Here is a 17,111-nt window from a genome sequence, read left to right as displayed (position 1 = left end):
TTTGAACGCCTCTGTCAGTCCTTCAGAGCTTTTTGTGATAGTATATCAGAGTGGGTGTTGAACACGGTAATAAACGGTTACATGCTTCAGTTCGCACGCAGACCACCCCGGTTCAATGGCGTGGTAACGTCAGAAGTTCAAGCTGCAAACACTCCAGTTCTAAGAGCAGAAATACACAATCTCCTCGCCAAAGGAGCTGTGGAGATTGTGTCTTCAGAGGAACGCCAGACCGGTTTTTACAGCCGCCATTTTTTAGTTCCAAAAAAGGAGGTGGCCTCCGCCCTATCCTAGATCTGCGTCGTTTGAATCACGCTCTAGCAAAACGCTCATTCAAAATGATTACACTGAAACGAATCCTATCGCTTGTTCAGCCCCGGGACTGGTTTATTTCAGTGGACCTAAAGGATGCTTATTTCCATATCCAGATAGCCCCTCGTCACAGGTGTTTTCTGAGATTTGCTTTCGAAGGGTGGCCCCTGGATGGACCCAGCTCTCTATACGCAAGGTGTCCCACTTGGTCAGATTTGTGAGAGAAAAGTTGTCACGACAGATGCTTCATGCACAGGTTGGGGAGCCCTCTGCGACGGCCGTCCAGCATCTGGCATTTGGACAGCCGAGGAGAAAAAAATGGCATATAAACTGCCTGGAGCTCAAGTTCGTTACCTCAGCAAGTGGTGAGAACCATTTCTAAAGTGAGAGCCCCATCAACCAGGCGCCTGTATGCTCATAAATGGAAAGTTTTCACAAATTGGTGCAGCTCGAAGAACATAGATCCAGCAACCTGCTCGGTCTCATTCATTCTATCATTTTTACAAGAGGATATCGGCCGCACGCCCTCTACGCTCAAAGTATATGTAGCTGCGATCTCAGCTTTTCATAAAGGTATTGACAAACAGCCAGTTGGCAAGAACGATTTAGTGGTTAAATTTTTCCATGGCGCGAGACTGCTCAACCCTCCCCGCCCGACCACAATCCCTGCCTGGGATTTGACTTTGGTCCTGGACGCCCTGACACGCCCCCTTTCAAACCGCTGCATTCAGCCTCACTCAAAGTTCTCTTTCTCAAGACAATGCTTCTGCTCGCGCTTGCCTCTGTCAAGCAGATCAGGGATTTGCATGCTCTCTGTCAACGAAATCTGCTTGAGTTTTGGTGTTAATGACTGTAAAGTCATTCTTAAGCCAAGAAAAGGTTACGTGCCTAAAGTGCTTTCAACACCGTTCAGGAGCCAAGTGATAACTCTCTCTGCTTTCGCCCAGAACGAGCCTGTGGACGGGGACAACCCCCCTCCGCAGCCGCTTTGCGTGTCTATGTCGAGCGCATCAAGAATTTCATCCTCTCAGAACAGCTCTTTGTGTGTTACAGCGGTCGTACTAAAGGTCTATCGGTATCAAAACAGAGGCTATCTCATTGGGTCGTGGACACAATAGCTCTGGCTTATGACACACAGAATACAAACTGCCCCATCGGGGTGCGCGCCCACACCACGAGGAGCATTGCATCCTCCTGGGCATGGGCAAGGGGTATATCTGTGGAGGAAATCTGCTCAGCAGCAGGATTTCGCAGAACAACTTTGCCAAGTTTTATAATTTGGACGTTCGCTAGCTTCTCGGGTCCTTTCAGTGCAGGAAAGCTAAGCGAGGTAAGATCTCTTATTTTTACCACTGCTATTACTCGGCTATTGTGGTTGACACTCTACGGCAGCAATGGGAAGCCCTGCCTCCCTCACTCATGGTGCTGGTTTCCACTAGGTCCGATAGGCTCTTACGTCAAGAGTATGACTGCGTCGGCACCGCCCATGCTTTTCATCTCTATAATTCTCACCATGGTTATTGTTGTCAAGCCTCTCAAGTTATTCTCTGAAGCACCGAGTCGGTCGCTCGCTGCATTTATGCAATGTATCATACATCACCGGCTCTGCAGCCCTTGAATTCACATTGCTTTGTTCCAGGGCACGCTATTGTAATGTGCGGTTTAATTGTGTGCGTTTGCTTCGACAGGACTCTCAATGCACTGTGCCACTTGTAATATTATCTCAATGTGGTTCTCTTGTTAGTAAGCGCTGATTGCCACCACTTCTATTATTCTTAGACCGTTCATTCTCATTCAGTGACTACGTGGGCCCCGCCCTCCCTTCTAGAGCATGGGGTTTCAACCAGGTTCGCTGACATGCAAATATAGAGAACCTTTTCACTTGATTCTGATTGGCTCTAACGAGTCTAGGTCAAAGGATATTCCCGCCTACACGGCGTGTGCCCCTTTTTACTACTTTAAACTGCATTGTGTCTCCGCTTATAGCCAAAAGACCTTCGCAGTAGACACGGCGTGAATGCATAGGTTCCCCAATGCGTCAGCAAAGCTGTACGCAACGTCAAGAGACACTTCGATAGGGAATGTCCCCGGTTACTGAACGTAACCTTGGTTCCCTGAGAAGGGAACGAGATGTTGCGTTTGTGCTGTCAACTTTGCTCAGGTCTTACTTTATTATTCAGTCTAAAGATTCTGAGGAAAATGGCGCCAAGCACTGCGTTATAAGGGGCACCACGCCCCCCAATTTTCCCATTGGAAAGAGCAGAGCAATGGCGTTAAGCGAATCAGGCTTCAGTATTCTAAGGAGAAAGGTGTTTCCCCAATGTGTCAGCAAAGCTGTACGCAACGTCTCGTTCCCTTTCCAGGGAACCAAGGTTACGTTCAGTCACCGAGGACGTTTCTTTCCATTTATTTTGAACAGACAGTAGTACAAATTACTATTTTTCCCACCTAGATGTGAAAATACTAAATATTATTACATTGTTATAAAATATATTATATATATTTGATTTAGTTTACACACAAACAAGGGGAAAAAACAGTGCGACACGTAACAGCCTATATATGCTGAGTTTGTTCATTTTTGTTATACGCTTAATTTGGTCACAGAAAGGAAACTCAAATGGCAGAAAGCGACATCCTATTTGCTTTCTTTTTTTGTTTTCATTGTGAGTGTACACAAATAAAAGCAGACCTTTATACAGTGATGCATTATTAATAAGACAATAAGTGTTTAAAGTTGATTCTGCTGGTATAAGGAAACTGGTTGAACACACACACACACACACACACACACACACAAAACACATCAGTTCCAGCATTGCTAACTTGACAGCACAGTTGGTAGGCTACTTTATCAAAATAAAATACAGTGAACTAAACATCAGCGTGCCCTCCTCTGTGTCACCATTGGAACGCATCTGAAGTACAAAGCCTATCATTTACATAATAAATAATAGTTTCGCATTCAGATACGTTACATCGCAAATATGGAAATATTCTGGAATATTTGGATTTGTGCCGAATCAGAAAGGTAGGATACCCTACGTACCGTGACGGTTTGGTACGAATACATGTCGTGCCACCCCTAGTATATATGTGTGTATTTTTCACTCAAATAATTACAAAGAAATGGCAAGTAACACATTAAATTAAATATGAAATTTTAAAGTAGAAAGACCGAAATTAATGTTTTCTTGTAAAATAAACTCCAATGATCTTTAAAATAATTTCCAATAAGTTTTATTAATCTGTTTTAATTTTTTACAATTTACCTTTGCCATCATCTAAAACAATAATTTAAAGATAATAATTAAGAAGAGTAATTTTAAAATATTGTTGAATGTAATCTTTTGCAAATCTCAAAATGAATATCCATTTTACATTCTGTACATTACAGTTTAGTGATGCCTAAATGCATTTAAAATGATTGGACTTAGTTTTTAGTGTTTTATTTTTAATTTTTTGACAAAATAGTTTAGAGAATATTATTGACCATTCATTGGTTATCGGCCATAAAGTTTAAATAATCATCAGTTTATGCATCAGCCAGTATTTTAAAAATAAAGACATAACCAGAGAATAAAACTGTATTTTCCAGCAGACATGAGATGACATGGGTGCAGTGGAATTGTTCAGCTATTGGTATTTCTGCATCAATATAGTTAGGGCTTATCTGATTTAAAATAGCTGTGCCCTTTATAACATCCATCTGAGTTATCCCAGTCTCAATGCAAGCTCATAGTGCTGAATCTATTTCCACACTGCAATCTCTATTATAATTATAATCAGGAGTTCATGACATAAGAGAGCTTGAACGAGGTCTTATTTATTTTGGCGAAGACTGTATTACATACGCATTCAGCGGCAAAGGATATCAGTAAGCTCATACAAACTGCCTGCACAAGCCCCAAGCTGGGCGAATAGAGATGAAAGGCTTTAAAAGATGGCTTTCCTGATGACAGTTTCATTAATTCACCTTAAACTAGATTTGCCAGGGTGAACTACTTCTATTTAATCTTTCGCCCAAGTCATTTGGAATTATAGAATGCAAATGCTGCAGAGAGTCGGGCTGATGGAATGAGTCTAATTTAGCAGCACACCAGCGAGTCAGTTGCTGGGCTGCAGGAGGATTCTGCCCCAGCTGGAAACTGAATTCCATTTGACAGATTCTCAATGCTAGGGAGTACAAAGTCATGTGCCTGGGCTGACAACTCAGGCTGGTTGCGTTCTTGTGTTTTAAATTGGCAGTGACATCTTGTTTAGACATTAGTAGGCAAAACTGGAGCACTTTCTGGCTTCCTCACAGTGTCTTAATTCTTTCCTCCAGGTGACCCAGCTGTTGTTGAGCAGTAACATGGTGGTAGCTCTCTTAGAGGGGAACGGCAGGGATAACACCCCCCTGCATCTTGCTTCCCGCAATGGTCATAAGGACATCATCAGGTCTGCTCACTAACCCCTTACTCATATATTCTGTTGTGTTTTCCTACATCTTCCTTTCAGTCTAAATATTTGCTTTTCAAACATGTAGAAATGGTTTCGGAGAGGTGCAGCAAGTTTGTTTAAAAACCTACTACTGACATAGGCAGGTGTTTTTAGTAGTGCTGTCAAATTGATTAATCACATCCAAAATAAAAATTTGTTTTTACATAATATGTGTGTACCGTATATATATAAATACATGGACATACATGTATATTTTAAGAAATATTTACGTGTGTGTGTGTACACAGTAAATATATGATTTATATTATATATAAATTTGTTAGTGCTGTCAAACGATTAATCGTGATTAATCGCATCCAAAGTAAAAGTTTTTGTTTGCATATGTGTTCTGTGTATATTTATTATGTACATATAAACACATACATGCATGCATATATTTTGAAAATATTTATATGTATTTACATGTCTTTATATTCATATAATTTATAATATAAATAAATATATTTAATATATAAACATTTTTTTAAATTTATACATGCATGTGTATTTATATCTACATAATATACACAGCACACATACATAAATTATGTAAACAAACTTTTATTTTGCATGTGATTAATCGCGATTAATCATTTGACAGCACTAAAATATATATTTCTTAAAATGTATAAAAGTATTATATACATATGTACTGTATATATTTATATACAAGTAAATATATATATATATGTATGTATGTATGTATATAGATATAAATACACAGTACACACACACTTACGTATATTATGTAAACACAAACTTTTATTTTGGATGCTGACAGCACTAGTTTTTAGCATCCTAACCATCATGGAACCTCATAAATGAATAATTTGGAGCTGTTACATACATGCATGCATACATACATACATACATAAAAATAGTAGTAATAATGTAAGTGTATATACTTATAACAATGTTTATTAATAATAAATTTAACTTTCTAATATATATATATATATATATATATTAAAAATAATACATTACATATACACGTACACATGTATTATATATTATATATATAATATATAATATTCTCATTATTATTATTATTATTATTGTAATTTTTGTTATCAAATTGGGTTCCTAAAATAAAAGTGTGAATGTATAAAACAGAGTAAGTGTGAACCATAACTGAGAATATTGCAGTGCATACTAGGATTGCCTTATCCACGACAAATTCATACAGTGCCGTCTTTAAGATTTGGCCAAAGGCTACATGCATGTAAATAAGTTATCTATGCTTTGATCTGGATGCCTTAACATGCAACCTCTAAAGGTAGCAAAGAGAGTGAGAGAATTATGTGTTTACATGCATGCAAGCATGCCTCTGGGAGGTTGTCTGTCATTTTGCAAAGTAGTGTGGTGTCAAGCTGACGGTCAGGCAGACTTTGGCTGGGCGCTTTGTTGACATGTTTGTCGAGCAAGTGAGGTGAAGAGAAGAGATTGTGGAATGAGTGTAGTGTGTTTGGTGCTGTGTGCATGTGTTGACCTGGGCTGCTCTCCCCTCTGAGTGTAATGAGAGGGCTGTGACTGCGCTGTGATGGTAACATGCATAGGAATGAGGCCGAATAGGGTTACACCAGCCAGTCAGCTGCTCAACATGCTTCTCTAGCAGTAACCATATATGAATGTTCACGCTGCAGCTCTCCCCTCCACTGCCTTTCTGGAATGCTGGAACTTGTAAACATGGGAAAGATTGACAGTGGTAACAGGAGACCGCTCTACGCTTCTTAGTATAAAGCATTGGATTCTTAAAACTGAATGAATTCAAGCAGAATTTAACAAGCAATCAATGAATTGCTACAATTGTTATGTTTTTGCTGAGATTAATAATTATTATTATTGTCAAATTCACTACTGACCAATAGTTCACCCTAAATTCTGTCATCATTTTCTAACCCTCAAACCTGTATGACTTAGTTTCTTCAGTGGGACTAGGGGTGCTCCGATTGATCGGCTACCGATCACTATCGGCCGATAATCGCATTGGGATGTTTGATCGGCAGTCTCTAAAAAGGCAGATCTAAAAAAAAACGATCTCAAGCTGATGACGCGTGACGCATGACATGCAGTGACACCGTCTCAGTCTCTGTCCAGCGGGTTAAATAATTATAATGCTGAATGTGAGGTACAATTCATATTTCTTCATTAAATAACTTATAAAGTAATTTGAAAACTTTCTGTGAGAGATTTCACAAACAGCGTGAGTGAATCACCGCATGTTCTCTCTCTTTTTCTCTCAAAATACGAAAATGGCTTCAAATCATCGCGTCTGCACTATAAGCGAGCTGCACTCTGACACAGGAATTGTCACTTGTACAATCGAGGCAGTGTCGCGTCATCACTACAGTTTATAAATTGCATTTCTGTTTAATTCTTGCCAGTGTTTAAACCATTCAGCGCTTGCGCGCTCTCCTGGAGACCATGCGCTCATGCACACTCGCAGCGCACACACATAATGCCAGGTTCACGTTACTCCGTTTGCAGTGCATATTTTTTTCCGCGCTCATGTTAACGTATTAGATTGTTCATACTGCACACGGTTCCCATGCACACGGTCCACATGTCGTTCCAAACCCGTAAAAGCTTTGTTCGTCTTCGGAACACAATTTAAGATATTTTGAATGAAAACTGGGAGGTTTGTGACTGTCCTGTTGACTGCTAAACAATTAACACTGTCAAGGCCCAGAAAAGTATGAAAGAGATCTTCAGAATAGTCCATCTGCCATCAGTGGTACAATCTGAAGTTTATGAAGCGACGAGAATACTTTTTGTACGCAAAAAAAAACTTCACTTTATTCAACAATTTGTCTCATCTGCGTCAGCGTAGCGCCATCTTGGAGAGTATCCGCTGGACGCAAACTGCGTACGCTGTTCTGTGTCAGCCGCACCGCACAGATACGCTTTCTACGTTTGTTTTATGCTTTGATTTGAACAAAAACAGTGTATCCGTGTGGTGTGGCTGACACAGAACAGCGTACGCAGTTTGCACAGCGGATACTCTCCAAAATGGCACTACGGTGATACGGAGGATACGAATTGTTGAATAAAGTCGTAATTTTTAATTTCTTTGCGTACAAAAAGTACTCTCATCACTTCATAACATTCAGATTGAACCACTGATGGTAAATGGACTATTTTGACAGTGTTATTTACTTGGCAGTCAATGGGACAGTCACAAGCCTCCCGGTTTTCATCCAAAATGTCTTAAATTGTGTTCCGAAGATGAACAAAGCTTTTACGGGTTTGGAGCGGCATGGGGGTAAGTAATTAATGACAAAATTTTTATTTTGGGGTGAAGTAACCCTTTAATTAAAGTAACAGCGCATTGTTTACGGTAAATATGAACATGGATTGACACGAAAGTGTAGTAATTACATCATAAATGCATATAATTAAAGTCTACTGTGTTTCACAGTCAACACATAGGCTATGGCTTTTTGGCTAGGTTTAAAGGAAAAGAGCACTTTTAGATAAACAAGGCAAAAATAGATGGCACTCGTGGAGGTAGGAAAACAAAGTTCTTTATGAACCACAGGATTGCTTGTAATAAAGAATTAAATGCAAAAGAAAAGGCAGTAGAGCTTACTGTTTCTGTCAGTGGTAAGTTTTAATTTAGAATGTTTGTGATTAATGTAAGAAAAGTAGTTTAAATGTTTTGCCACTTTCTTGAGCAACTTAATATATAAATCTAGAAGTAAATGCAAAAGTAAAAAGCATTGAATAATGTGTTTTCTTATATTTATTGCGTTTAAACACGTTTATGAAAGGTTGTATTACTGTACTGTGTAAAAAAAGAATCATGATGCTGAAAAAGCATTTTCAGTAACAGTGTTTGGATTTGAACTCAAAATAATGGATAAATGTGTTTGTGGTAAACAGCCACGGATCAGTAGTGGACTCCTGTGTGAAAGCACAGTCCGTGCTGCTTCTGCACTGCTTACGTAGCTCACATGGACTGCATACGCACTGCAGATGGAGTATGTGTGAACCTGGTGTTAAAAGGCAGCCTCACATACAGCTCATGAAATCAGGCTTGTGCTGTGTGTAAGCTATTGTGCAACAATTGCTCGATTGTCAAAGCAAAAATGTATTTTTGAAAAATATCTAAAAAATGCCCCCTCCACCCCTCAAATTACAAAATCCCCTCTCACAAGAGTCACCTAAGAGGGTTCATTCAAAAATGAAATTCAGGCTCTGAATAAATGTCTAAAACTCTTGATTGGATCATCACTATAAATAATTCTACAAGGCTTTAAAAAGATCAGTATCGGTGATCGTATCGCAGATACTGATTTCTGTGATCGGTGAAGCAGGAAAGATTTTCCCACAAAATTTTTTTACTTTTGTTCCTTTCCTCATACAAAGCTTTCATATAACTATAGAAAAATTTGGAATGTAGTGTACAAGTTGTATGAACTACTTTTTAATGTTACTTTTATGGTGTTTCTATTGTGTAACCTCAGTCCCTATTCACTTTAATTATGTGGAAGCGAGCAGGCTAGACATTAATCAGAAATCTTTGGATCAGCATGAAGGTCAGTAAATGATGACATAAGTTTCATTTTTGGTTGAACTCTTTGGATGATTTTATTTAACAAGGGAAGGGAGGCTTTTAATCCGTTCAATTGGCTGAATTAATCAATTACAGCTAAATGGAAAATGAAGCTTGCACTGCTGCTTCAGATACTGAATCCTGAAGAGACACTCACAATGTAAAACTGATTGATGCAGAGGCTGTTTTTGTTACTCAAAGGCTTTAAATTGCCATGACTTTTGACCCCTTGCTGGTGGTCTTGAATTTACTATCATCACGTGGTTTCAGTGCTGCCCACTCACTATGCAATTTCTCATGCTGATTTTGGTTTTGAAGTTGTATTACTGGAGGCATCACACAGAAATGTTTCTCATATTGTATCTTTTTACAGCCTGTTTCTTCTCACACATAATTTAGACTGAAATCAATAGCTAAAAAAATATATCTATATCTGATATATCAATATCTGAAATTAATATGAATTAATTTGGTAAGTAGCCATTTAATAAGGGACAAAAAGACCTGATCAGCATGTCAGGTTGAATATGGTAATGAGCAGCTGACTGTACCGTTGAGTGATTTGGCTGGTGTCTTGTGGACAGCATGGCTCATGTGTCACTGTGGTCTATCACTCATTTTTAGACTGCTGCTAAAAGCTGGGATTGACATCAACAGGACCACTAAATCCGGAACAGCTCTACACGAGGCTGCCCTCTACGGGAAAACGGAAGTAGTAAAATTATTGCTTGATGTAAGTAGATGGATACAAAATATCGGGAAGAGTGTTGATTAATTTGATTTATTTCTTATTTCAGATTTATTATCAAGGAAAAGTTCTGTGAATTGTAGAACCAGTTTTGGGGGCTTTCCCTCAGTGTAGTGCTTGAGTCTGTCATATCAGAGCACAGTGATATATCATTTCTTTGTATTTCTGTCAGTATACAGAGTGTTTTCTTTTCTCTCACCTGAACTAACCCTCACATATCAATCCAACCCTTCACCATCTGACACTTAGGCTGGGATTGATGTGAACATCCGCAACACCTACAATCAAACAGCCCTGGACATTGTGAACCAGTTCACCACTTCACATGCCAGCAAAGAAATCAAACAACTCCTTAGAGGTGAGTCAGAAATCCAAAACTCCTGTTGTTTTCCTTTTACTCTTATTGTTCCTTTCCCTTATTATGTTTTGAATTCGTCCTTTTTATTTTTCCTTTTACCTTTCCTTAGATTTTTTGTTTTTGTTTTCCCTCTTCCTCTTTCTTGCTGTTCTTTCCTTTCCCTTTTTTTTCCTTTTCCCTTTCCCATACCTTACTTTGTCTTTACTTACTTTTCCCATTTTTCCTCTTCCCTTTCCTTACTTTGTCTTTCTTTACTTACTTTTTCCATTCTTTTCCTTTTCATATATATATATATATATATATATATATATATATATATATATATATATATATATATATATATATATATATATATATATATATATATATATATTTTTTTTACCCTCTTCATTTTCCTCCTCCTGGCATTTCCTTTTCTCTTTTCTTCCTTCTCTCATCTTTCTTTCTTTCTTCAGTTGATGTACAATATATTATTTAATATCAGGCCATGAGCCTTTGTTCATTGTTAGCTTAGAATGAAAGTAGACAATAGTTGTCTAGAGTGCGTTTAGTGTTGTGTGTTTGTTTCTGGGTACCTGCTTTTGTTATAAAGCTATAGTGTTGCATAAAATTACTATCCCAGGGCAACAGCAATGGCAGCCATGCCTGGAGGCGTGGCTGGGTCTAGGCATATGTCTGAATGTGTTAAGTAGCTGTGCCCTTCTACTATCCTTCCTGTAAAGCGGAATTTATACTTTTGCCTGGCTCCGCTTCGTGAGCCTCCGCTGACTGCGCGCGCACCTTCCCAAACGGACGAGACTTTTATACTTGTCGCGTTCACCATTGTACTATTCTTTGAAACGACAGTGGGCGATGAGGGGTAATTGTCCTCTAAAACCATCGGGAATCACAGGTGAGAAGTAGTCATTTGCCGGTACAAGACTTCTCGCTTGATGAATGAGTTGATGAATTAATAGGTGTGTTCGACTTGAAGCGGCGCTGTGCAGAATGATCAGTGTATGACATCAAAGTACCGCGAGAGCGGTAAGAGAGAAGATGGATATGCTTTCTTTGAAGTCGAACACACCTAATAATAGGCTTGTTTGAGATGAGCAAAATCTGCGCAGAACCGATCACCGGTGATCACCGCGAGATGCATGCCGGTTAGAAAAGTGTCAGAGTTATGTCCGCCTTGCTCTGATGTCATGCTGATGTGTGCCAAAACTCTCGCGACGGCTGTGTCGGATTGAGCAGTCGTTCGCAGTTGCTCTCCACCGATTGGGCTGACCAAAAGCATGATGGGAAACGACTGACGACACAGCTTAATGCTCATTGGTTCAGACAACCGTGATGCTGCGTTCTCTTCTAAAATGTTTTTTTTTTTCATCTGATTCCATGCTATTATGTATTTAAATTGTGCATGAATATTCCCAAACACTATGACTGCGATCTCTGTGTGAGATATGTGATTGTTGTCATAGTTTCTATAAAAATCTAAAATACATGTTTGAATTAAAATAAAAATGATAAATACGCCTTTCGTATGGAATTAAATAGCAAGCACATTGAGTGTCTTGTTCATCATTTATATTCATATAAAAGCTAGAGAACTGAAATTATATCATGTTTATCAGCAACACAGCATATGAGTGAGAATAACGCGATATCTGCCTTTGATCTCGTAGGTATCTATTCCACTTCGAGAGGTCAGAACTGTCCATCTTGACTGCGCTTATTTCACTCCTCCCCTCACTGCAGCCAACTACTCTCGTCTACATTTCAGGCGAGGCGCATCTCAAACAAGCCTAATTTCTTTATGAACTGATTAAATAGTCTTAAGCTTTTGGGTTTATTTCGCATCAAACACAAGACTACTTCAAGCAAATAGTATATAAATAGTGTCTACACTAATTCTAATAAAATTTTTATACAATAAAAATAAAACTTACTTGAATTAAAAAGCCTTGGACAAACTATGCAAAAAAAAAAAAACCCTCAAAGCGTTGAATGTTGCAACTGGTGGAGTTTGAACTTGACATCAAACTGCTTCTGTTTCACACAAATGCCGGTGTTGTGCCCAATTCTGACACCTGCCAGATTATTACCCCCCTACTATTGGTAGGTTTAGGTGTGGGGGAGGGGTTAGGTTTAGGCAATCAGATAGCGATTTCAACGAGAGGGGTAATAATTTGACAGGGGTCAGAATTGGGCACAACACCAGCATTTGTGTCAAACAGAAGCAGTTTGATGTTAAGTTTACAGAAGCGGAGCTGCGCAGAAAGTAAAAAAAAATGCCGTGCACACCGCCACGCGAAAAGATGTCGCGCGCACTCAAAGCGAATTTACGGACGCGTCGAGTATTAATCAGCCTTTTAATCCAGCAGCTCGTTGTCTTTGAAGTGTGCGCTTTGATTCGAGCACTAAAACGGCTGAAGGAGCTGTGTTTGAAGATGAGGGGTGTTTAGCATCCCTGTTCTGAGCTCAGCTCCTCATTAAATTTTCAGAAGATGTGCTAAGTGCTTCAGAGTATTTAAACACTACATTACTCCTCTTTAAATTCTGCTTATTACACTTCTTTATTGCAACAAATCCCACCTGAGTATTGAATTCTTAGGTTTTCCGGTAGCAATTTTGTGGACCTTAGTCAATATGAAGACCTCAGAGATTACTTAAACCCATAGTGCATGACTTAATGAGTATTTTCAAGGCAAACTGTTTTTCTTTCTCATTCTTTCATGCATTCATTTCCCTGGGTTGTGACATCAGATGCTAGCGGAGCATTGCAGGTGAGAGCTTTGAAGGACTACTGGAATCTCCATGACCCAACCGCACTCAACATCCGAGCAGGAGATATAATCATGGTAGGCTTTTCAAGCCTTATTTCTCACAAGAGGTGTCCTAATTTAAAACTGTATAATGTGCATTATGTAATAGGCCTATATAATTGGCAATGTGCTTGAGCGTTGCCTTGATCTGCATTCTTACTAAATTACTAAACCGTATTCTGATGAATCACAAAGACATCAAAACAACAAAGATGTTTAGGCTTGTGGAAAAATAGTAGAGCTGAAAGCGGTTTTCAGAATGCTTTAAATATGGGAGACTACACACAGCGTTGCATATCATGTTTCTAACTGATATAATTATGTCCTGCACATTAGACATAACAGTAACATGAACGAGTGAGGACCATAATTTGGTGTTCCCTACAGAGAATACTTTAGCATGCTGCAACAAGTTCCCACCAATCAGCCTTTGATGTCTCAAATGAATCAACTGTAGCTTGTTGTTTGTGCTATAGTAGCGTGTGTTCAGCCTAGTTTGCCTTCATAACAGCGTTCTTCACCCCCACTAAAAGACTTGTGTTCGGTGTGTGTACTGTAGAGTGCAGCCTGAGGCTCAGTGCCGCACGTATGCTATGTCATTGTTCACACCTTGTCTGTCTAGATAGCTTTAGGCGGCCATTTATGCTAGCATGAAAGACTGCTGTGTTTTTGTGGCAGTGAGACATAACAGAGACTTCGGGGTTTTTAAAAGCTAGCAATGAAAGATACTTCCACTCAGACTTAACACCAACTTTAAAATTCACAGTTTCTTTACAGCTTTATTAGGTAATTAGGGGGTTGAATTGGGGGTAAATTAACATCTCATTATCTCAATGAATAATACCATGATGAAAGGTGATGAACAACAACATACCTTCCTTTTCAAACGCCAATAACTGTTATTTTATAATGCCTATTTTACTAAATTGCACTGAAGATGGCCTTGATGCTGACATGGTGTTAAAATAACACTAAATAAATACAGATGTTGATCTTAAAGAGCAGTTTTGAAAATGAAGTACTATGGGGCAATTCTAATAATGCAAAAAAATTCTCTAATATCTGCAGTACAGTTTAACCAGGTACTTAAAATCCTGAAATAGCACTTTCCTCGCAAATATGTCCTCTTTCTATGTACGTTTTTATTATTAAATTATAGTAAATTGCACCTTCAGTTCACATAACTTTGCCTGCCCGCGCAAAAAAAATAAGTGGTAAAATGGATTTAAGAAATTTTTCTTTTTTTTGTTCATTGCAGTAGCTATTCATCAAATTTTGACTCTCTGAAACTTTTACAAATTATTTTCGTTAATTTAAGTAAATCTAAAATAAAATATAAATATTAGACAATATCCTTAAACTAAAAAACTTTAAATGTTGCCTTGCCAACTAAGTGAAATAAAGTTTACATACTAAAATGGTAAAATTTATATTTATATATATATATATATATATATATATATATACATACACACACACACACACACACTAGGAAATTACAAAACGCCTAATAAAATTACAAGAAAAAACAAAAACTATGTAAGAATTAAAAGCTAATCCAAAATATTCATAAACACTATAATAGTATATAAAAGATAATAAAATAACACTCATATGTTATATAATAATGCTAAACTGTGAATGATGCTACATTTCAACACAAATCAATATTTCATGTCTATTTATTTACTCTGTTTCACATCGGGCACGCAATCACGTGTGTGTTTGCCCCATTACCCATTACCTCCTTTAGTGAATAGACTCTTAAAACAACTCAGACAGCCGCTACACATAAACTGCAAATTTATTCTTAGTGTCTTTTTCCAGGACTGCTTGAAACACAATTTCACGTCAGTCAAATGGATTGACTTTCATTGATACACAGGTCCTCTCTGCCATGTGTGGAATGTCAGCTGACTCAATTTACCGCATTGTGCAGCCAAATGAGGAAACAATCACAGGCTGGGCCATGAGGTTAGAAAAAAAGGTTAGAAGATTGTTATTTAAAGCCAGATGACACAAAGGTCATTCAGCTTTGAATAGTGTAGGGCAGTGGTTCTCTGTGGCGTACCACCTGGGACATTTAACATTCTTCTGAGTACCCCCACTTAGACCGCAGTCACATCTTTTCCATTAAGGGACAATATGTGCCCCCTTAAATTAATTTACAGGTGCATTTTTTTTTTTTACCTTTAGGGAGGCAAAGTTTTACTAGCCTTATTATTAATTATCGTTTTATGTCATATTCTTAACATGCCATTAAGTGTATTATTAATATAATAAATAAAGCAATAAATGATGGCAAAACGAAGAGAAACCTGTAGATTTAAAACTAAAATCTCCAGTAGGTGGCAGCAAGTCACTGTCTTAATGAGCGAAGCATCACATCATTCATTCATTCAGTAACGAAGCAAATGGCTGTAGATGAATGGGTTATTAATCACTGACTCTTCGAATCGTTCAAAGCTGCAGATTCATTCACTAACGAAACACCGCTGTTGCTTGGAGACGCACACCGGTTCTGTCACGGATTTTGTTGGAAATATTATTTCGTTGTAAAATATAACAAACAATAATTGACAATATTGTGTTTAAAATGTAGGCTACATTTACAACATTTACATTTTAAAATGTAAAATGTTCACTTAATATTGCCTTTTTTGTTGAACTGTTATATAAAATAAATGTCACAGTTGCAATCGTTTGAATATTCAGGGAAAATTGCATTCTTGGTCGTATTTTAAAGATGAAAAACAAAACTCGCACAAGGGTATGTTTCTGTATCAAAGAGTTTCTTAAATTGATCTCTATGTCCTTGTCAATATTTGTTCTTCGTGCTATAAGTGCTACAAATCTACTTTGAAGATACAATGAACAGCAGCGCGATTTGCTAAAGCAGCAAATGCGGGCATCCTACAATACGCACGAATGCTTGTGTGGATGCAATCAGTTTTGACCGCAAAAGATGAGGTAATTTGATGTCATTTGACCGTTTACGGCACTCCGATTTTCCTGTTTTATATTAGAAGTGGCATTTTGCTTGTTAGAAATACATGCTCAGTTTTAATGTTACTTTAAGTTGGGGTAGAATTAAATGAATGCCAAAGCTCAGCAACTTGTTTGAGTAACCCCATCCGTCACCTCACGTACCCTTGAGAACCACTGGTGTAGGGTACACAGAGGGCTATAATTAAATCATAGATTATTGAAATTATTCCACGCGATAATAAAAAAAAAAAAGCTATTGAAGAGAAGACCGTTATGAATATTATAAAATGTGCAAGCATTCAAAGAGCTGAATATCCTGTGATCTTATTGGTCTGTTCCAGGTCTTAGAGCAGCATATGGATGGACGTTGGAAAGGACACATCCATGACAGTCAGAGAGGCACTGACCGTGTGGGATTCTTCCCTCCCTCCATCGTGGAGGTCATTAGTCGCAGATCAGGTATATTTAATAATTCTGTTTTATTTTTCAACTTACACAAGCATTTACTACCAATATATAGTCCATTTTCAAAATTAGTTTCTATTTTTTACTTATTTTTTTCATTCTAAATTACATTATCAGCATAAAAATTTGAGCGCAGATTAAGATGGAAAAATATCACATTTTTGCTTTAAAGACAGCAGCACAAGTTTTTGACTTGGAAGCAGTGGAACAATATTTTTAATAACATTTATTCTAAATCTTTCAAAATCCTAAAACTATATTTTTAGGCTTAAAATAGAATTTGAATCCCAGATTTTAAATGCACTCTCTGACATTTGTATCCGACAGTATGCATATCAAAATAATGCATACTAAATTAGTGCAGTTCTCATAAATTCTTGTAGACATGTGGACATGTAGTCC

The 17,111-nt window shown here is 38.0% G+C and overlaps 1 protein-coding gene across 5 annotated transcripts in view; it reads left to right on the top strand.

Moving 5' to 3' along the window:
- The window catches only part of caskin2 (CASK interacting protein 2), a 76,165-nt gene that overhangs the window by 41,721 nt on the left and 17,333 nt on the right, over positions 1 to 17,111 (top strand). For all 5 annotated transcript variants that reach the window (XM_058793480.1, XM_058793481.1, XM_058793484.1 and 2 more), the window contains 5 exons: positions 4,637 to 4,749; positions 9,971 to 10,079; positions 10,344 to 10,452; positions 13,198 to 13,292; positions 16,586 to 16,703. In XM_058793480.1, coding sequence (XP_058649463.1) covers positions 4,637 to 4,749; positions 9,971 to 10,079; positions 10,344 to 10,452; positions 13,198 to 13,292; positions 16,586 to 16,703 — 544 coding nt within the window. The remainder of the gene's footprint in view (positions 1 to 4,636; positions 4,750 to 9,970; positions 10,080 to 10,343; positions 10,453 to 13,197; positions 13,293 to 16,585; positions 16,704 to 17,111) is intronic.

The sequence above is a fragment of the Onychostoma macrolepis genome, chromosome 12, assembly GCF_012432095.1.
Source record: "Onychostoma macrolepis isolate SWU-2019 chromosome 12, ASM1243209v1, whole genome shotgun sequence".
Taxonomy (NCBI): Eukaryota; Metazoa; Chordata; class Actinopteri; order Cypriniformes; family Cyprinidae; genus Onychostoma; species Onychostoma macrolepis.
The sequence above is the reverse complement of the archived record's forward strand: the minus strand, read 5'-3'. Positions and strand labels throughout refer to the sequence as shown.